At 48.2% G+C, this 18,941-nt stretch overlaps 1 protein-coding gene across 7 annotated transcripts in view; it reads left to right on the forward strand.

Moving 5' to 3' along the window:
* sox6 (SRY-box transcription factor 6) overlaps nucleotides 1–18,941 on the forward strand; it is a 104,535-nt gene that overhangs the window by 65,424 nt on the left and 20,170 nt on the right. For 6 of the 7 annotated variants that reach the window (XM_011610181.2, XM_011610183.2, XM_011610182.2 and 3 more), the window contains 5 exons: nucleotides 5,012–5,135; nucleotides 8,363–8,442; nucleotides 15,821–15,970; nucleotides 17,903–18,071; nucleotides 18,256–18,443. In XM_011610181.2, the coding sequence (XP_011608483.1) occupies nucleotides 5,012–5,135; nucleotides 8,363–8,442; nucleotides 15,821–15,970; nucleotides 17,903–18,071; nucleotides 18,256–18,443 (711 nt within the window). The remainder of the gene's footprint in view (nucleotides 1–5,011; nucleotides 5,136–8,362; nucleotides 8,443–15,820; nucleotides 15,971–17,902; nucleotides 18,072–18,255; nucleotides 18,444–18,941) is intronic. The other variant, XM_029845736.1, reaches the window with a different exon arrangement.

Below are 18,941 nucleotides of genomic sequence, written 5' to 3' on the forward strand. Positions count from 1 at the left end.
ATATATCCGGTTTAGTGTTGTTCTGGATAAAAGCGTTAAATTTTGACTGTCGTAACTGTTTGTTCTGAAGCTGCAGACCAGCTCGTATCCATGAACGGCGTCCGTTCGACGGTGACGCGGCGCTCTTGTGTGTCTCGTGTGTTCAGACACCTCTGCAGCTGAAGCAGCGATAATTAACCGGCTCCATCCGAGATCTGACACCTGATTGGCTGTAATGTGTGAAATCACACCTGAGGGTCTGCTCACAATGAGGCACCCGAGGGCTTCCTGGAGCAGGCGGACGCTTTGGCCCGACGTGTGGGATAACAGGCAGTAAACGGGGGAGCGGAACTGGAAAAGAGCGCCGCCGCTCAACGTGACTGGCTGTGATGGGGGGCTGCTGTTTGGGTCGTCTCCCCCCCCGGCATCATCACATCAGCAGCGGGCAAAGTCAGGCAGCGAGGAGGGCGGGTGGAGGGGGGAAAGAAGAGTCCAGGCCGATGCAACATGTCCATGTTAACTTTTCTACATCAGCTGAGAGTCCCTCAGTCTGCATTATTACATATACAAGAATGAAAATGTCTTTTTTATTTCATAAATGTGCAAGTGTAAGAGCCTCAATAAGCCTGACATTTTGAAATGCTTCTGATTCCCCGACATGGATGCCGAACCTGTCCTGTGTTCTCTGTCGTCCTGTTGCGCTCCTGCTCTGAGGGACGCCTCGCTCGCTGTTGTGCTCACAGCTGCTGAGGCCACAACAGCACAATACAACATCAGCTGGGTTGATCTCACACACGAAACACTGTGCCGCTCTGAAAGGGCGTTACAGCGCAGCAGTGTGCAGAGCTCTGATAAAGGCCAGCCGCTGGATCTAAGCAAGCAGGAACCTCGCAGTTTTAGCCAGAATTTTTAAGGAAGTCAGAGGGAATGATGAGAAGAGGGACGGCTGAGTGCAGGGATTTGGGGTGGGGGTGTATTGGGCGGGACAGAGGGGGCCAGACCGCCCTGCCTTCAAGCTCCCATCTTAATATAGACATATTGGAATGGCTGTTTTCCAAGAGGGCTTGTTTTACTGTGTAAGGAATTAGTGGAACAAGAAGTCATCTATTGGTTATTCCCTCTGGATAGCTTGACCTCACTCAGTCTGGATTTGGTGCACTTCATCCTGAGTGGCACACACACACACACACACACACACACACACACACACACACACCACAGCCGATAGGCGACCCCTCAGAGCCGGAATCCTGACTGTCATTCCGGGTCTGCTGCTTGGACACCATCCATCTCTGTCTGTATTAGACTTGTGTAAGGGGGGGGGAGTCCAGCACAGATCTGCAGAAGCAGGAAGGAAGTGAGGGGAACGGCCCAGGACGTCAGTGAGAGAAGGGCCTTTTGTGAATATCCAGGTTGTTTTTGCCCTCCCCCGTTTGGCCGTGCCCATTTTCATGCGGCACAGCCGAGCGGAGAATAACGCACAGCGCTCTGGTTGGATGGAACATGAAGGCCTTCCTTCAAGGGCAGAGGTCTGCAGCATCAAAGCTCAAAGTCTATTGATTTATTTGTCTGATTACCATTAGTTACAGACAAATCCAAACAGCATCGCAGCTCGTTTTGATCAATGCACGTGTCTGGTGGGTGGGAGCGGCTGAATTTGCCCGTCTAGTTTTAATTTCACTGTCTGGATTTGTTGGAGATGACAAAAGGTGCGTTTGAGTGCAGCTTATCAAATAGGAACTTGGAAATCTGAGACCTGTGCTGCTAATTTTAGATTTTCTTAATGAACGTTAATGAAATATGATCCCTCCAAGGATAACTGGTGACACTTTCCCTGCTGGGAAGGTGATAGAGATCCGTTAATGACGATGACTCTGAGACACGCCCAAGAATGAGGGAGGGCTGTGATTTTTGTTTTAATCTTTTGTCTTATAATGATTTAGCAGTCCTGTGTGTGGATCAGTAGTGGTGGTGGTGGTGTAGGAGGGATGGGGGGGTTCTGGACCTCCTGGGTGGATTGCAGAAGCTGTAACAGACAGCGAGGAACATGGGTGTCGACAGGGGCTCAAGTGTGGGCCGTAATGCCCTGTACATCTCCATTTGTGGCCCGTGTTCCCGAGCAGGTAGATGTCTGTGAAGATAAATTAAGGAGGAAAAAAACATGCCCTGAAGCAACCGAGCCTGTGTTGTCAATGCATAGCGCTGAGGAACGGAGCTCTTCCACATCCCCTCTGTTGTGCTTTAGCCTTCATTGAGGAGTCTGCCTGACTCCTGGCCGACCACAAGGCCGCGGTGGAAAACCCTCAAGGCCTCATCTGCTTCAGGATCAGTCCTGTTTGCCCGAGTTTACTCCGACTCTGAGTTTTATACCCCTGAAAATCAAGGACTAAAACCCAAAGGACGGGGCGATGCTGGAGCATATCTTTGAGGAAAACAAAAAAAGAACCAATAAAAAAGCTGTTAAATTACAAATTTGATGGACTGAAAGTCAAATACTTGTATCAGTAACCACCCCGACTTGCAGCTGTGGTCTGTTCCCATTAATCACATATCAGACCCTCCCTGAGAGGATGGATGCATGCTGGTCCGACAGACCTCATCAGGTCGCAGGAACTGGTGAAACATGCTGCAAGGTGGCCGAGCTGCCCCAGAAACCTCATCCGGCAGAGGCAGGGGCCTCAGCCAAGTCCGCCTGACTGATGGCTACAGATGCTCCTCTTCAAGAATTCCGAGTCAGATCCTCAGTGCCGGGTCTTCGGGGACAAACAATAGCACCTGTTCCTCATAAGATCGCCCATTCATGTATCTTTAATGAAGCCTGAGGGCAGATGGTCTGAAATGACATTATCCAGTTCTTAGACAAAGGAAGAGCCGAGCCAGCACAACAATGCTGCCCGTGTTTACGAGGAGAAAGGAGGATGCTGCCTGAGTGCCGCGCTCACATCTGCTGCGCGTCCTTCTCCAACTCCTCCAGATCATCTTGGCAGTCGAAACATCCTGGGCAATCAGCCCGTACGTAGATGAACTTGAGGAGGGTTCTGGGGGGAGGGGGAGGTGGTCGCTCTCATGTAAACTTTGTTATGTAAATTTTACATCCTTCTCCCTGTTTGTTCAATAGTTAATGGAAGAAAAAACGTATTCTTTATCGGAGAAAAACATTTTTTTGCGTTGGGCCCCGGTGCCAGCGCTTAATTGGCAGCTCAGCGAACCTCCACTATTTGTTGCCACTTTTAAGCTCCTCAGAATTTGTTTCGCTGTTCTCTGACATTAGCCGCTGTAAATTAAACTTTAATGCGCTCAGCTCATTACTGCAAATCACAGCCATTCAGGCCCAATACATCCAGTTCCTCTTCGGCACACACGGAGACTCCGTCCTGCCTCAGTGGATCTTGTATATTCTACTCCATATTTTAAAATAACATTTGTAATAAAAGCTGATATCCCAGAAGAAATGAGATCATTCCCTTTGGGTGTGGGGCGCCTAACGGTTTGCACCTCAGTTTGTTCCCCATTTTTCTCTCCGCTGTCTTTCTCTGGTTTATCATAAGGAATAATCTCACGTCAAGTCTAAAAGGTTAATTTGGCGAGCTGAAAAAGAAAAGACGACTCCACCTCCATTTATTTTAATTCTCAGTCCAAAAAGATTTAATTGAGTATTTTTCCGACCTTGATTCACCTCTGACGCATGTGTTAAAATAAAAAATGAATGGAGTCCACTGTAATCCGCTTGCAACACTCTTGAACGGGCCGTGGGCCTGAGAGACCCCTTTGATACCCAACGAGTGCGTCCAGAACCGACTCCAGCTGCTTTTACAGTCCAGATATGCTCAAACAGAGCAAAGCTGTGTTCCCCAGCGTCCCCTTCTGTCACCGGCCACAGCTCATGTTGTGACATTAATTAGCGCATTTTTCCATATGTTCCGTACGTGCGAGGGCAGGGACCATCTTTCACCCCTGTTTAAAAACTCGCAATGCTGACCCCTCCGGAAAGATACGTTCCATTTCACATGGCTCTTTCCCTCACCGGCACATGCACTTTTTGCAACTTGTAAAAAGCCCAGTAGACACAAAATACTTCTGTGTGTTTGGTTTTCAGGCCAGCACCTCTGGACGGATCAATAACGTGGCTTTAAGTAGGTGCGCCACACTAGCTGCGGATGAAACGGGGTTATAACCGCACCAGTAAAGGGTCTGCACAGGGAGCAGCACCGACAGAAAAGTGAAGATCACAGCAGACCTCACCCAGAACACACACATAAAGGGGGAAGTGTGTGTGTGTGTGTGTGGGGGGGGCAGTCAGGGCTCAGAGCAGGTTGATTTCATGCCCCAATGCTGCGGCAGTAATTGCACCCAGGCCAGTTTTTATTGCGGGTTGATTTTAAGGAAGGATGAATGGAGAAACACTCTGCAAAGTGTTTATTTTAGGGGGGTGACCTTTATTAACCCATTTTCCAGTCAGGTTCCCCTGAGGTGGCCTGGATCAGTGCAAGGTTAACTCTCACGGGCCCGCGGTAGCTTTGCTGCTCGCCATCATACAGGTTCAGGAAGCAGGGAATGACAGTTTGGACCCTGTGTGATGCATATGCAAGGTGTGCGTGTGTGTGTGTGTGTGTGTGTGAGTGTGTGTGTGTGTGTTTACACATGCGGCATCCACGCCAATCAGCTCTGCTTCTGGGCCTCTTGCTACAATGCTCGCCGCTCCAGCAGCAGTAGGTGCGGGTGCTTCCCGCGAGCGCTCCCTTTCAGCTGCTCAGACCTCCTGCGCCCCCCCCCACCTCACTCCCACACTTCACTTCCTGTAACCGATGCTGGATTAGCGCGGGGGCCTTTGATGGGTTGAGGCGAAACCGCGGTCCAGATTAAGAGCGGCGGTAGCCCGGCCAGGTATCGCACGAGGGCTGCCGCCGAGTCCCCTGTCAGCGTACATTAGGAAGAGCTGTGATCTGCCCCCCCCCCAAGGCCAACGCTGTACTCTGTATTTCTGTGTACTTTGCTTCGGCCTCTCTCTGATCTCCTCTCTTTGTCTGTTCAGCAGGTCCAGGGTCACATGCCTCCGCTCATGATCCCCATTTTTCCACACGACCAACGCACTCTGGCAGCAGCAGCTGCCGCCCAGCAAGGCTTTCTCTTCCCTCCAGGAATGTCTTATAAGCCAGGTATGCCCCTCTTTGTCCATTTTCATTATTGTTCATGAAGAATGTTGCACTGCCGATAAATGCTTGATCCCGGGCCGTCCTGGTCCTATATAGACATGGGTAGCCAAGCAGGGGAATGTAAACACACCTTTATTAGCGTTCAGGGGGCTTTCAAGTGTTTTAAATAAGAGAATCAGTCACCCAGGAAGTGAGAATGCTCTTACAATGCTGCCAAAATAAAGAAGTAAAAAAAATAAAACAGCCTTTCACATTTCAGCAGTATTTAATGGATCGTTTGGGAATTCACGGTCCTGAAGTGAGGAGTTGAATAGCGACCTGAGTAATAGATACACACCTATACAATAACCCTTTTCCTTGCCTGTACGGACTCGCCTCCTTTTTCTCTGTTTCTTTTGAATGGAGCAAAGAAGTCTTCAAAAACAAAAAGAGGAGTTAATTGTTGCAACATGTTGACTGATGGCCTGACAGTGCAGCACCTTTTCCTTTATCTAACCTCGTTCTGCCACCGAGCCTCCTCAGGAGAAGAGAAGCACAGACCAAACGGCTCCTCGAATTCAAGGCTTTTCACCTCACGTGTCCTCCAGCAATTTTACAACACCCGCATTGATTATTTCATCCAATTAAGTTGAATTATATTTCTTCATTTTCTCCTTCATGTGGAAATAGAAGAGAGAGATTTGATACAAAAAAGAACAAAAGTTTCTATCAAAGAGAAAAAGCTGCTGTTGTTTGGAAAGAAAGTGGAAAGTGAAGCTGGATCAAGAAGGTCTGGGAACTGAGCACGTTTAAAGAAGAGCAATAAAAGGTGTGGTAGTGCAGGTAATGAATTAACTATAAAACCACAGGATTTAAAAAAAAAAGAATGAATGTCAGCTGTTTTGGAACCATGGAGCCATGACAGCTTAAACAAAGTGCCTGAGGGGGAGTCTTTTACCGCTCGGCTTTCTGCAATAGCAAAACACGGAAAATGTTTTAGTTCAAATAATAGGAGCCGTTATGGAATCGTGGTCAGGGGTCGCCATGTGTTCGGCTCCTGCATAATTCATGAGCCTAAAGAAGTGGGGAAAAGAGGTCTCAAAATGACTCTTGTATTTCGGAGAGGTCTTTCGGCCCCCCTCCACCATTCAGGCCGACACAATGTGCACATTCTATCCAGAGAATACAATGTTATCGCCACCACCTGCAGGGTGTGCAGGGTGTGCACGGTGCACCCGTGAAGTGAGTGGCCAAGCGTTCACACTTTAAGACTGAGGCAGGCTAATCTGAAGCCGCCATTACCAGCCGGCTCCCCAGCTTATGACCCCCCCAACCCCGTCGTAGAATCATTCTGGCGTCCTAGTGGTGGGTCATCGCACCATCCCCTGGCTGTGCTCAATGGCGCGGCGTTGCACGGGTGACGAGCACAGTCGCAGAAACACCAACTCATCTTTTAAACAAATAGAGGCCATAGGACTTCCCTTCAACGGGAGGCGCCTGTAATGGAACAGTAAAACGACCCCGTCGTCTCCGGGCAGCTCTGATAGCCTGTATCCCGCTGGCGCAATCCTCATCCTTGTTTTTTCTTTTTAAAAACCCCCCCAAAAAACCGATATTCACCTCATGTTTCTAGACAATAGATTTCAACAAAGCATGTTTGTATATAGACTTGAGACTTATAGCAGCAAATATATTCACCGTAGCCATTTTTATCTTTGTTCCTGCACATATATGACCAAGAACATGTTTTTGGAGGGTTGTGTGTATTGTAACTGGTCTAAGAAGGTTTCCAGTTTTAGCGTCACGGCTCGCCATTATGTTGTGTTACCTGCTGCATTTGCTCAACTTTTAAAAGATCAGTCAAGCCGATGTTCACCGATATAGTTTTATTCAGACTAATGCAATATTTCCAATTTTTTGGTGTGAATGTACTGCCTGACCTGACATGTCACCTTTCTACTGGAGTCAGCGTGCCCTCCCAAAACCTGACCCAGGGGGTCAAAGACCCCCCAAAGTCTGTACTGGTCTTACTTAGCGCATGACCCTCCCCTGGTTTCACATGACTTCTAAAGGGATCCAGACATTTATTATTCTCAAACCCTACGTCACAGACAGCGCCGAGACAGGGAGACTGGAGAGAAAGTGATACCAAAAAGAGGTGGTGTAGAAATAACCACAGCCCCCCCCCACACACACACACGCACACACACATCCAACCAAGCACTATTTGAAACCACTCTTGCTATGTGATTTTATTTGCTACTAAATGGGGGATTGAATTTCCGCGGCCTGTATCACATTGTGCTGCGGCGTACAAGATTGCAAAGTGAGGCGAGCGAGTGAGGGCAGAGCGAAAGAGAAGGTATATGCATTTACCTTGTCTGCGGTTTAATGGCTCCATATGTTTGTGAGAAGAAGTGACAGGCAGAAGTGGGGTCTGAATGAAGGCCAACTGCAGCCCCCCCCCCTCCTACTGTGCGGCTCGCCTCCACTCCTCCAGACACATGCTTCAAACCAGCCTCCCCTCGGCGAGCGCCGGGCCGCGTCTCCACCCGCCGCGCCGAGTGTGCAGAGCTGTCTGCTGCTCAGCTACACGGCCATGTGGACATCGTTTCATTTATATCTCCGCCATATTGATGCTGCGCCGGCAGGTCGGCAGCAGCGGCCCGCCAGGGAGAGCTCCGTGTTTGGGAGCGCGGCGCCTCCTTGCTCGAACAAGGAGATATGGGAGATAAGAATGTGGAGGGCTTTTTTCCCCCTGCCTTGTTATTGTGAGTGCGCACTTGTTCGAACCAGTTTGCGTACAAGTGCTCCCTCCCCACTGCCAAACTGTCATTCACACACAAACAATGCAGCACGGAACAAAAGCCAGAACAAGTCCGTGGCTGTAGAAAAATACTCAGCAGAACTTGAACTTAATTGAACGTAATGACTAAGACGGGTGCTTCTGCATTTACTTACTTAATAAACATCTTCAGGACAGGGTGAAATAAACCTTAAACTCCTATATATGTGTGTGTTTCACAAGTGATTTAGAGTTAACACAGCAAAAAAAAGTTTCCTCCAGCCAAAGGAGCCGTGCTGCTCATGAATGCAGATATTTTGGGCGTGAAGCCGAGGGCTCGGTGCAGCGTGTCACATGGCGAAGGGCAGGGATCTGTGTTGGCACTTGCCTGGACGCCGTGGGAAGGCTCATTGTCTGAACCTGCATACATTGTTTTCTCCCCCTCTCTCTCTCCCCTCCGTGACAGGTGATAACTACCCGGTGCAGTTCATTCCCTCCACAATGGCAGCTGCAGCAGCGTCAGGATTGAGCCCCCTCCAGCTTCAGGTATGTACAGTACTGAGACAAAGAATGTTAAGGACGACCGCCAAGCCTAGGGCATAAATGAAGGCTAAGCAGATGTACGCTAAGTAATGAGCTGCACACTAAATAATCCTGCAGGCCCCCAGCTCACACATGCTTATCACCTTACATATGTAATTCATCCCATTTTATAGAGGATTTATCTCCTCTGGCTTTGCCAGGCAGAGGATTTAGGATGATAATAGTTATTAGAGGCAATGGGAATCAATTTGGCTACCTTGATTGTCATCCAATAATTTAACAGATGACACTCAATCAGGAACATGTGAAAGAAAAAGAGGTTGGGCTTCTTTAAATAATACGAAGGAAACCTTAACAGTTTTTTAAAATGATTTATAATGTACAGTTTAGACAAGTTAGAACAGAGCAGGAATGTCCATTAACACCTGTTTGGAACATTCCGCGGGAAAACAGGATAATCGGTAAAGAGAGCCTCTTGATCGGGAATCAAAGAAGCGTCCTCAGACGTCGATCTGGTTTTATTGTTTTTGTCATTTTGCACAAATTCCCGGCCTTTTCCTCTGAATCACGGTTGTGTGCATATATCACAAAAGAAGGCTTACAAAAGGGAAAATGCTGGGACAGGCTCCAAGCCCTACAGGCTCCTCCAGGAGTTTTCTCACACAACATTTTAAAAAAGCTGAACCTGGGTCAGTGCCTAACCTGAGGCCACGATGTTAAATAAATATTATCTATGCGCTGCATTCAATCTGCATGTTTCCAGAACGTTTCTCACACAACGCTTTGGCTTCTTTTCCAAACTTGTGACAACTGTCTGGTTGTTCTTCTTAAAAAAAAAGAATCTTATCTAATTATGAGTTACAGGTTAGAGGAATTGAAGAATCTATTTAAAAGCTCTTTGAAGCTAAAGCGGTGCTCGAAAACAAAAGCAAAGATGTAAAAAATGCTGGTCCAGGTCACCACTGCTGCATGAAAAGGTTCAGGAAGATGCAACAAATACCACTTTAAAGGCAAGAAAAAGATTTTATAAAGGTAAAACAAAGGAAATGAGAGGGTAAATGTGACCACCGTCAGCGTCAGTGGGTGTTGGCCGCTTCTAACAACGCCTACAGCTGCTTCTGAAGGGATGTGCATCATTATCTGCCAGCGAGGAGAGTTTTTAAGAGCACCTGAGGTGTTAAATGGATCTCCTCCTATTTGAGGATGCGTTCGCATGAGAGCAAACGTAGGCTGTGCTGGGAAGGAGGTTTGTGTTGATGACTGGCCAAAATGGGAGGTAGTTTAAGACAGAGAGCGTCTTCTGGGATTATTTATAGCTGCTGCGGGAGGTCAGATGACACAGTCGTATATCTGAGGAGGGCAGAAGGGACGTCGTGATTAATTGATTGAGTGATTATGTATCTAACCCTGGGAATGGGCAGAAGAGTGCCTCTAAGACCGTGACTCTGCCGACCTTTAGAGAACAGTCAACAAAAAGAGGTGCATTTTTCCATTAATTGAAGACTGTTGCATATTCCTGCTGCTGGCTGCTATTTACCCTGCGTAGGGACTCCTCTTAAAACAGCAAGGCAACTCAAACATGCCCTTTTCCTCAGCGCTGGGATCAACAAGCGGCGTGACTGACACCGCTTCCTCGACAAAGTGCGGGGAAGTGATTAAAACCGCCTCATCGAGCCCCGAGCAGAATTAAGTCGGAAACGTTTGGAGAAATAACGGCTCCCGACGTCTTCCCCCCAAGATGAAATGTGTCGCTACGTAGGTGTGCGCTTGTGCTGCATGGAAAGGGCGCGGCTTCTGGCGTTCATGTGGGATAGTGCAGTGTGCTGGCTTAGAAAAAAGCCCCAAAAAGCCAAATCCAGTGAAGAGGTGAACGGCGAGATAAACACATCGAGGCTTCCAAAACAGAAACAGGAAACTGTGTAAATGAGTCACTCATTACAGCGAAACAAGTGTAAACAAGTGCTGCACTCTTCAGATCCTGCACAGCTGGACACTGAAGCCAAACGCAGGAATCCAAACGTCACATATCTGCTGCAAACTCGGGCTGATTAAGGTCTTGCAAGTGCTTCCTGCTCAGATAGCTGAAGTTATTCTTCACGCATCATCGAGCACTTCGGATCCTCTGCTTTCACCTCTAAACTTCTTCCCTGCGTCCCCGTCAAACTCGTACAGGACAAACCCCCCTTACACGTACAGTATACTGAACAAGCTCCAATTAAACCCCCTCCCTGTCCCCACCCTCTCTGTCAGCTGCATGGCAACGTGTAATTTTCAGCCATTTACTCAGTTTAAATTGTGAAATATATGAACCACAAGAATTATCTTATTGGAGGGATTAATTCCCACAATGCTGCTGAGGTAATGTGATCACCCATCCGGTTGGAGGGGCACGCCGCTCCGTCACTCTTAATGTCGGCCACGCGGCCCCTTCGCAGGCTCCTCTGTCATAACAGTATGCCCCCCCCCCCCCCCCCCAGGTTCCCGGCCCCCTCTCTGAGAGAGAAAAGCACCCAACAAGGAAACAAAGGCTTAGAACTGATGGATGTAAATGAATTTTCCAGAATCCGTTTGAGTGGTGGAGAGTGTAATTTGCTTGTCAATACGGGCCTGTAGCATCACTCCGCCGGCTGGCAGTCGGCGAGTGGCTGTCACCGCGCGTCGCCGCGGCACAGGGCAATTTCACTCAATGCTGTCCTGACAGATTGGCTCTCGTCCTCGAGTCACAGGAGGGGAGGAGGCTAAACTATCCCAGCGCGATGTGCCCCTCTTCATTAGCGGCTACACAGGGCCGGGATGAGCCGCGGGCCGGCAGGAAACAATGGCTCCGTATCCGCCTGTCCTCCCATGATTACAACTGACACCTCTCAGCCAACACAGGAAATTGTGCGCAGATAGTGCCCAATCTGTCCGGACACTTAACTATATTCAATTGACGAGGAATTGTTCTAATACCACCAAATATTTTCCTTTTCTTTCCCCGTCTGTGTTGTTCCATCATTTGCTGTTTGTACACTGCATCTCATGTCAGTTGCCAGGTGAAAAAACTGTTTTCTTAAGGCCAACGCGAACTTAATATATATGTATCACCCCAACCTTTTTATAGAAGCACTAAACAGAAGGAGGACCTCTGGAGAAGTCCTGTTTTCTATGATTGGAAGCAGACGTTGGGGTTTTGGCCATTTTAAAGGGAGCATTATTGAATAAAATGGAACATCTGGGTTCTCTGTAGGCGGCATCACTCTTAGGACCAAACAAATAAAGACGTGCTACTTTCGCTCGCTCAAATTCATCTCTTATACATCTACATCTTCCTTATAAGTCTTGTGCATTTCTATTTAGTTGACTCACATCTTTTTATCCTCCATTTAGGCTGTGTCGCACTCTTGATCTTTTCTCCCTAAATTGTCCGGACCCGTGGCATCATTATGTTTTACACTCTGCGGCGTCCAGCTGTTTGCCTCGCCGCACTGCAATTATCCTTCACCGCATTCTCTGTGGTGTTTCTGCATGGGCCCGCGAAAGAACCTGGGCCCCGACGTCGGCCCCGTGCTCCCACTGTAAAGATGAAAAGCATCCCACGTGCTCAGCGACAAACCGGCTGCCTGATCTCGAGCAGACGTTGCTTCTGAAGGACTCCACGGAGGCAACTGGAGTGATAAGAAAGAGCGTTACACAGTCAGGGACAAACAGGAAGAAAGTGGGAGAGTGCATTATCTTTTGTTTGGATGTAAACGCCCGTGTGGTACAGATGTGGAGTAACTGCTTCATCATTAACAAGTGAAGCACTTTTGACTTTGAAATAGGAAGAGGGAGGAGGAGGGGGAGAAAAGAGAGAACAGACATGCTGTAGAGAGCAGCTGTTTCTGTGTTTATGAGGAGAGCTGGGTCTTTGAAGGTAACCCAGAGCAGTGCAGCAATGCTAGCTGTGTGCGTGAAGGCTGGCTAATAGGACGGCTAGGTGAGCAGCTGGATGGAGGCAGCAGTGAACAGAGGGACAGATGGACAGATAGACTGGATAATGCAGCGAGCTGAGCTGAATGGGAGGGCTGCCTCTGCCACCCCTGGGCCTGGAGAACACCCCGAACACCCCCCCACACACACACATACCCACACGCACACACACACATGTGTGTGTCTGCCAGAAAGATGAAATGTTAGAGAACTTTAATACATATATATGTAGATCTAAGATGGGGAGGGGAGGGCCTGGACTGGAGCAGGTTGGCTGCCAGCAGATGAGACAGATGTTGGGCCATACTGGAAAGCCTCGGCACAGTGCACCAGGGCGCCTTCCTCCACTTCAGACATCTGGGTTTCAGTCCTGGTCAGCCTGCCTGGTAGCCCTGGGCAATGAGCCTCTACAAGCCTTGTGGCAAAGGGGGCTGGCACTGCGCTGCCTTTTAAATGGCGCGGTGCACTGAAGCACAGTTAATGCCCTCATATCTGTCCCAGTGCTGAGCACCCAGGCCAGGGAGAGGCGAAGGAGACTGGCAAAGACAGATGTCTACGTACGCAAAGGGCAAAAGAGTGAAATGGATGAAGCTCCATACGTAGAATGTTAAATAGTTTTTAAACTTGTTACGTTTTGCGCTGTCTGTTCCAGTCTGCCTTCACCGCCGGCTGCAGGAATTCTGATAACTACCTGGTGCCGAATTTTCCAGCTTGTGTCGCCATGCTTGGACTGTGCAGCGCATTTGTTTTTCCACAGCTAGTGCAGGATATGAAATCCTATTTACAGACTGATTACCACCATAGGTGCAAGCGTATTTATTTCTAATTGAATGCCGTTTTGTTTTTTCCCTAAACAAACAGACTGGGCATTTTAATTGCAGATCATATGTCCGAGATGTCTAATGTCATTAGCAGACTGTGTAATCTCAGTTTAATGTCGCCGGCAGAGGATCACGCCTCCCCATTTAACCTCTGCTGCCTCCAGAGGGCTTGTTTTTAATTACCAGAGGCTAACGGGCTGACCTTGAGCGTGCCGCACTCGCTTCGAATCCACGCTTATTGAGCTCTTCTCCGCTCTGTTGGAAAACTGAGAAGGATGGGGTCAAAACGTCCGCTCCATCTGCACGGAAAAATGTCTTTTAGGCACACGGCAAACATTTTCAAAGCTGTTAAGAAGCAACTGTGGTGTGATAGGAGGTTAAAGGATGTCAGAATTGAATACTGATTGTCCGACAGAATCGGACAATCAGATCAGATATACAGTACTGCAACTACTGCTACACTACTGTACAGCATAGATATTTCTAACTGTATATCGTTTAAGACTCACCATAACAGCAGTGAGATGTGGTGTGATCGGCGTGATGTGGTGGAATTAACAGTTCAATGTGACATAAAGGCCGATAATGAACTTTTTCTCACACCCCCTTCTAGGGAAAGAGATTTCAGATGTTTGATAATTAACTGGAGAGAGCACTGAGATGTACTGTGGAAGCATCACTTCCAATTAAATGTGAGCTGGCTTTTGTCGTATGTGAAGCCCAAAGCCTTCACTCTACAGCCCTGAGGTACTCCAAACCTGGCCTTGAACAGTGTGGATATGCTGTGTCCTGACTACTTTCATCGCCACTTTTATTTATTGTTATTTGAGTTCTCCTGACAGAGTGTTCCCAACCTGACCTGCTAATCAGCAGCAAAAACAGGATCCTTGAATGTGTCTAATTTGATGTCTAATTGAGCCCCTTTTCCCGGACAATAAAAACTATTCTTCCAAGGTCAGAGTGTCGACGTGCCCGTTGGCAAACATCTGTCCACCAGACATTGCTTCCATCCCTCTATCAGGGCTTGTGTGTAGCCAGAAGTGTCAAGCACTGACTCCAGAACCCCCACCCCCCCCTTCTGCCCAAGACACACGGCATAGTTTCACCGGTGACATTAGCTAAGTCTAGCGAAGTTGAGAAGAAAACAGAATCGGGTCTGCTCCTGTGTCCGTCTCTGTTGGAGACAAAAAGCTGGTTGTGATGGAGGTGGGGGCAGTGCTATCATTGTGGGAACATAATCAGCGGGTCATTTCCGCTGCCCGTGTGCTGTTGTTATCCCTGCGTTCCCCTGGAAGAATGGACTTTTTGTATTGCCGCCTATGCAGAAAATGATAAAGTTTCTTAAAGGAACACACGTGTGTTTATATCTTGAGATACGTGAGTGGGACACAGGCGCTTTGTTTGGTTTTGGTGTGCATTAACCCCCGCTGAAGCTGAGGGCAGCGGGGTTGCTTCTCCCCATCTGCGCAGACAAGGGCTGCGGCCGATGGAACCAGGAAATGAGACAAGGTTTACTGATTGACCCAAAGAGGAGAAGTTAAATTCTCTCTGACAGCACCCTCTGACTGAATAACATAACAAACCAAACGCCGCCCAGAGGACATCGGGTCAGCGGGGGAGTAAAGGGGCGCTATCAGTCTGATGGAGTGAGATCTAAGGCTACACAGAGCAGCGACGCTTCCCAGACAGTAGCTCCATTTAAAGGACCCCTGCAATTTTGTGGCTGCAGACAAAAGCCAATTCACCACTTACCAGGTTGCCAATCAATACAGACCTCGGGCTAAAGGAGTAGCGGCAGGGTGGCGGCGCTGGCCCCCGTAGGTGCCGAGAAAACGAGCAAAACAAAAAACTTTGTTCCATGTATCAGCAATGAAGCACCACGTCCTTAAGCATTTCCAAATTCTAGCATCAGTTTTTTAACCCGCGGTTTTAATATATCCCACACAATCAGCGCCGGGGGTGGAAATGAATGTCGAGCCTTCAGGATTAAAGATGGAGCGCTGCCCCGTTCATTTAAAATATCCCCCAGAGTCTGTGAATCATGTCACCAACCGCTGGACATCCCTCTGACTTCACGCCAGCGAAAACAACCGATTACGTCAGCGCTCTTTGTGCAGGTTTCAAAGCCTTAATGACGCCCGTGTGATGGCGATCCAGCTGAGGTTAGGGTTTCGTAAATTGTAGAATGGGGGCACTCACATGGCTGCATGGAGACAAATCACAGACCAGAAACTTCAAGAGGAAGCTGTGTAGATGGAGCGAAATGAGATCTCTGCTAACACACTTGCAACCAGTCAGTGTGTGTGTGTGTGTGGGGGGGGGGGGGGGAGTGGAAAACAGGGGCTCCAAGTATTTTGAGAGAAAGCCATCTTTGTGTGGTTTTTAAGACTGCTGTCTCTCTCTGGGTTCTGCCTTTGAAATACAGTTAAGACCTTTGATGGAGGTTCTCTGCCAGCCCCTCGGAAAGAGAGGAAAGACGTAAAAGAGAGAAGAGAGGGGGAGTTGAAGGCAAACAGGAGCAGCACGAGAGGAAAAGAGAGAATATAAATCTTTGAATGTTTGCTGCGTTTCGATGTTAACGCCTTGCCGCTTTCTCCGCCTGCCCGCAGCAACTCTATGCCGCCCAACTTGCCAGCATGCAGGTCTCTCCCGGAGCCAAGGTGCCCCCGCTTCCACAGCCCCTCAACACCAGCGGGCCCATTTCTCCTTCGTCTCTGAAGAATGACAAGATCTCCACCAGCCCCCTCACTCAAGTCAAGGTACAAGCCTGAGCTCTTTCCCGGGTGTTCGGAGGCACTTGACCTGTCCCGCTTCAGCTGTTGTTGTCTGAACACATGACATGCACACTGTTCACCGATGCCTTCAGTGTTCCAGCCTGACCAGAGCTGGACGCAGCCTGGAACAGGCCATCAATCAGCTTTAACAAGGCTTTCTCTTTTAAACCAGAACTCTGTGGACATGGTTGCCATGGCTATGGCTGCTCAAAGCCAGTAATTTGTGAAACACATGGATTCATGTATTTTTTTTTTCTGAATTACAACAGCTTTTTGTGTGTGTGCGTGTGTGTGTGTGTGACAAACGTCAGGCAAATGTGCGATTAATGCCTTTCATAAACAACCCAAGTGCAGAATGTGTGTTTTCTGCTGCTGCGTGGCACTGCTCCACCAGACCTCCACGCTGAGGAAAGACCGTATACATCATCTCCACCCGCCAGGGCCGTAATCACAAACACATGCCCATTTGGAGTAGTTTAACTTAATAATATCACAATGGAGAGAAGACCTTAAATCATGGCCTGAAATTGTAGGAAGCCACTCTGGTTTTCTGTTTAAATACACACGTGCGCTCGTGGATGCAGATGCCACGTGCACACTCTAACACACACGTTTGCACGCCTGAGATTGCAAATGAACTCTATCAGAACTTGAATTCCTTGGCTTACTGGGCATCCCTTCCCTTTTCCCGATGTTTCGTCTCTCATCGGCGGGGTTAGAAGTGACGAACCTTCTTGGATGAGAGGTGAAAAGGTCTAAAAGGAAGTCAGGTTGACTTTTCTCAGACCAAGAATTTCTTTAAATTATTACAAGTGTCTTTTTTTCCCCCAGATTCACTTGACGCTTTGTTAATTTTAAGTATTTTGAATGATGCCAGATATCACAAAAAGAAGGGAACACACCATCTGCACCCTCAGTCCGCTGGAATCGCCTTTGGTTCGGTTTGTTTGCTTTCAGCTTCGCTCTGTGACAAAATGTTATTGGCACAGCAGTAACAAGGCCTTGGGGCAGTGTTTGCCTGAGCCATATGTTTGGACGAGCAAACACTTCGTCTTTGGAGAAGCTGTTAATGACTGCACGGCCTAATCTGGCTTTAAAAAACCCTCTATATGCTGGGTTATTTATACAGTGCAGGGTGACGATTGTCTATACGGTTTAAAAGTTTGGGATAATTGGACATTTTTACTCTGCTAGCAAAAAGAGGATAGAAGAGAATGTAAATATTACTTCTGCTCTACTTATTTCTTTATTTACTGCATTAAATATGCAAGTTTTTTGAACATATTTTCTATCCTCTAAATCCTGTAATCAGTGGTACCCTGGAAAATAATGCTCCGAAGACAGAAAACCTCAAGCAACATTGCACCACATGTTATTATTTCAGGGATAAACAAATATACATCCGTGCAAACATGATGAATACAACTATGCACAAATGAGGAGTGAAATTAGAAAAACAAATTAATGAAGGAGATAATGCAAGTCGACATCTGATGAATGGAACAGCTGCCTTTGATCACTGGCAGCGCCGTTATCTGGTCATTATTTATTCTTCGAACCGGAGTGCAGACACGGAGAGCCGGGAGGAGGAGAGGGAGAACAGATGAAGATGTACAGAGAGACACAATCTGCTTTAATTAGTGTGAACAAAGGCGCCGGGCAACTGTGAGGAAGATCACAGTGGCGCGGCTCCTAAGGATGGATGGATGAGGAGAGGAGCGGAGAAAAGCAGAGAGGAAAGATCCAGGGAGGAGGTGTGGGTCAAGACAGGGATCCTATAATTAACTGGGAACAGAGGAGATCTGTGCAGTCTGGGTAAACTGAGCTCCCCCAACTCTGAAAAAAAAAAAGGCGGCAGAGGGGGTGCATCTATTCACATCTGTTTTCTGTCATGCTCTTTTCTGTCTGCTTCCGTAGGAGGAAGGAACACAGCCACTTAACCTGTCTGCGCGACCGAAGACGGTCAAGTCCCCCACGTCCCCGACACAAAACCTGTTTCTTGGCAGTAAAAACAGTCCCAGCCTTCTCCCCAAGGGTGGGATTCCTAGTCCACTGGGAGGAGGCCTTGGCCGTAGCTCATCTCTGGGTAAGAGCGTCACTTCACACACAAAAAAAAAGCACAGCACATACGCAAGGGGATTTATTGCAGTCCCAAAATGCAAGCTCCCATTCGGTTCTAAATATGAGAAAAGTGCCACTGTGAAGTCAGTTTCCTGGTTTTGTGGCTTTTTTTGTTCCGTCATTTCATGGTCCAAACCGTGTGTGCGCAGATATTCTGTCCAGCTTAAACTCCACCGCGCTGTTCGGGGACCAGGACACAGTGATGAAGGCCATCCAGGAGGCCCGGAAAATGCGGGAGCAGATCCAGAGGGAACAGCTGCAGCATCACCAGCAGGGCATGGAGGCGAAGCTGTCGGCCCTCACTTCAGTGGGCCTCAACAACTGCAGGACCGACAAGGTTAGGGCCGCCGGCGGGAAGCCGCTCGCCGTTTCATACCAGATTCAGGTCAACTTCCGAGGAACCTGTTTGTGCATGTTTGGCTCAACTACCGTCAGAAACATAGAAGAAAGTAGAACATGGTGGTTTTGATACATCACTAAATTCTTAAGAATCCTTTTTTTAAAATCCAGATCCAGGGAGGTAGGAGCTGGCACAGTTCAGAGTCTGCATGTGTGTTTGCTTAAATTAGCCTAAATATGTTTGTATGTGCATGTTCAGAGGCCTTGGCCTCGGCGTTGATGGCGTGAGGGCCGTGACAGGCCACGCCGGTGCCCTGGTGTGGCTAAAGAACACTCTGAAGTCTCTGCCCAATTAAAGCAAACTAGCAGCCCTCGCCGTCCCCTGACATGGGATGAGGTTGCTTTGTACCAGGAACACACACTCCCAGGGATTCCCTTTAAAAATATCTTCAATCGATGAGTCAATCAAGGGGAAAAAAAAAAAAAACTGTCCTCC

This window comes from Takifugu rubripes, chromosome 13 (assembly GCF_901000725.2).
Source record: "Takifugu rubripes chromosome 13, fTakRub1.2, whole genome shotgun sequence".
Classification (NCBI taxonomy): Eukaryota; Metazoa; Chordata; class Actinopteri; order Tetraodontiformes; family Tetraodontidae; genus Takifugu; species Takifugu rubripes.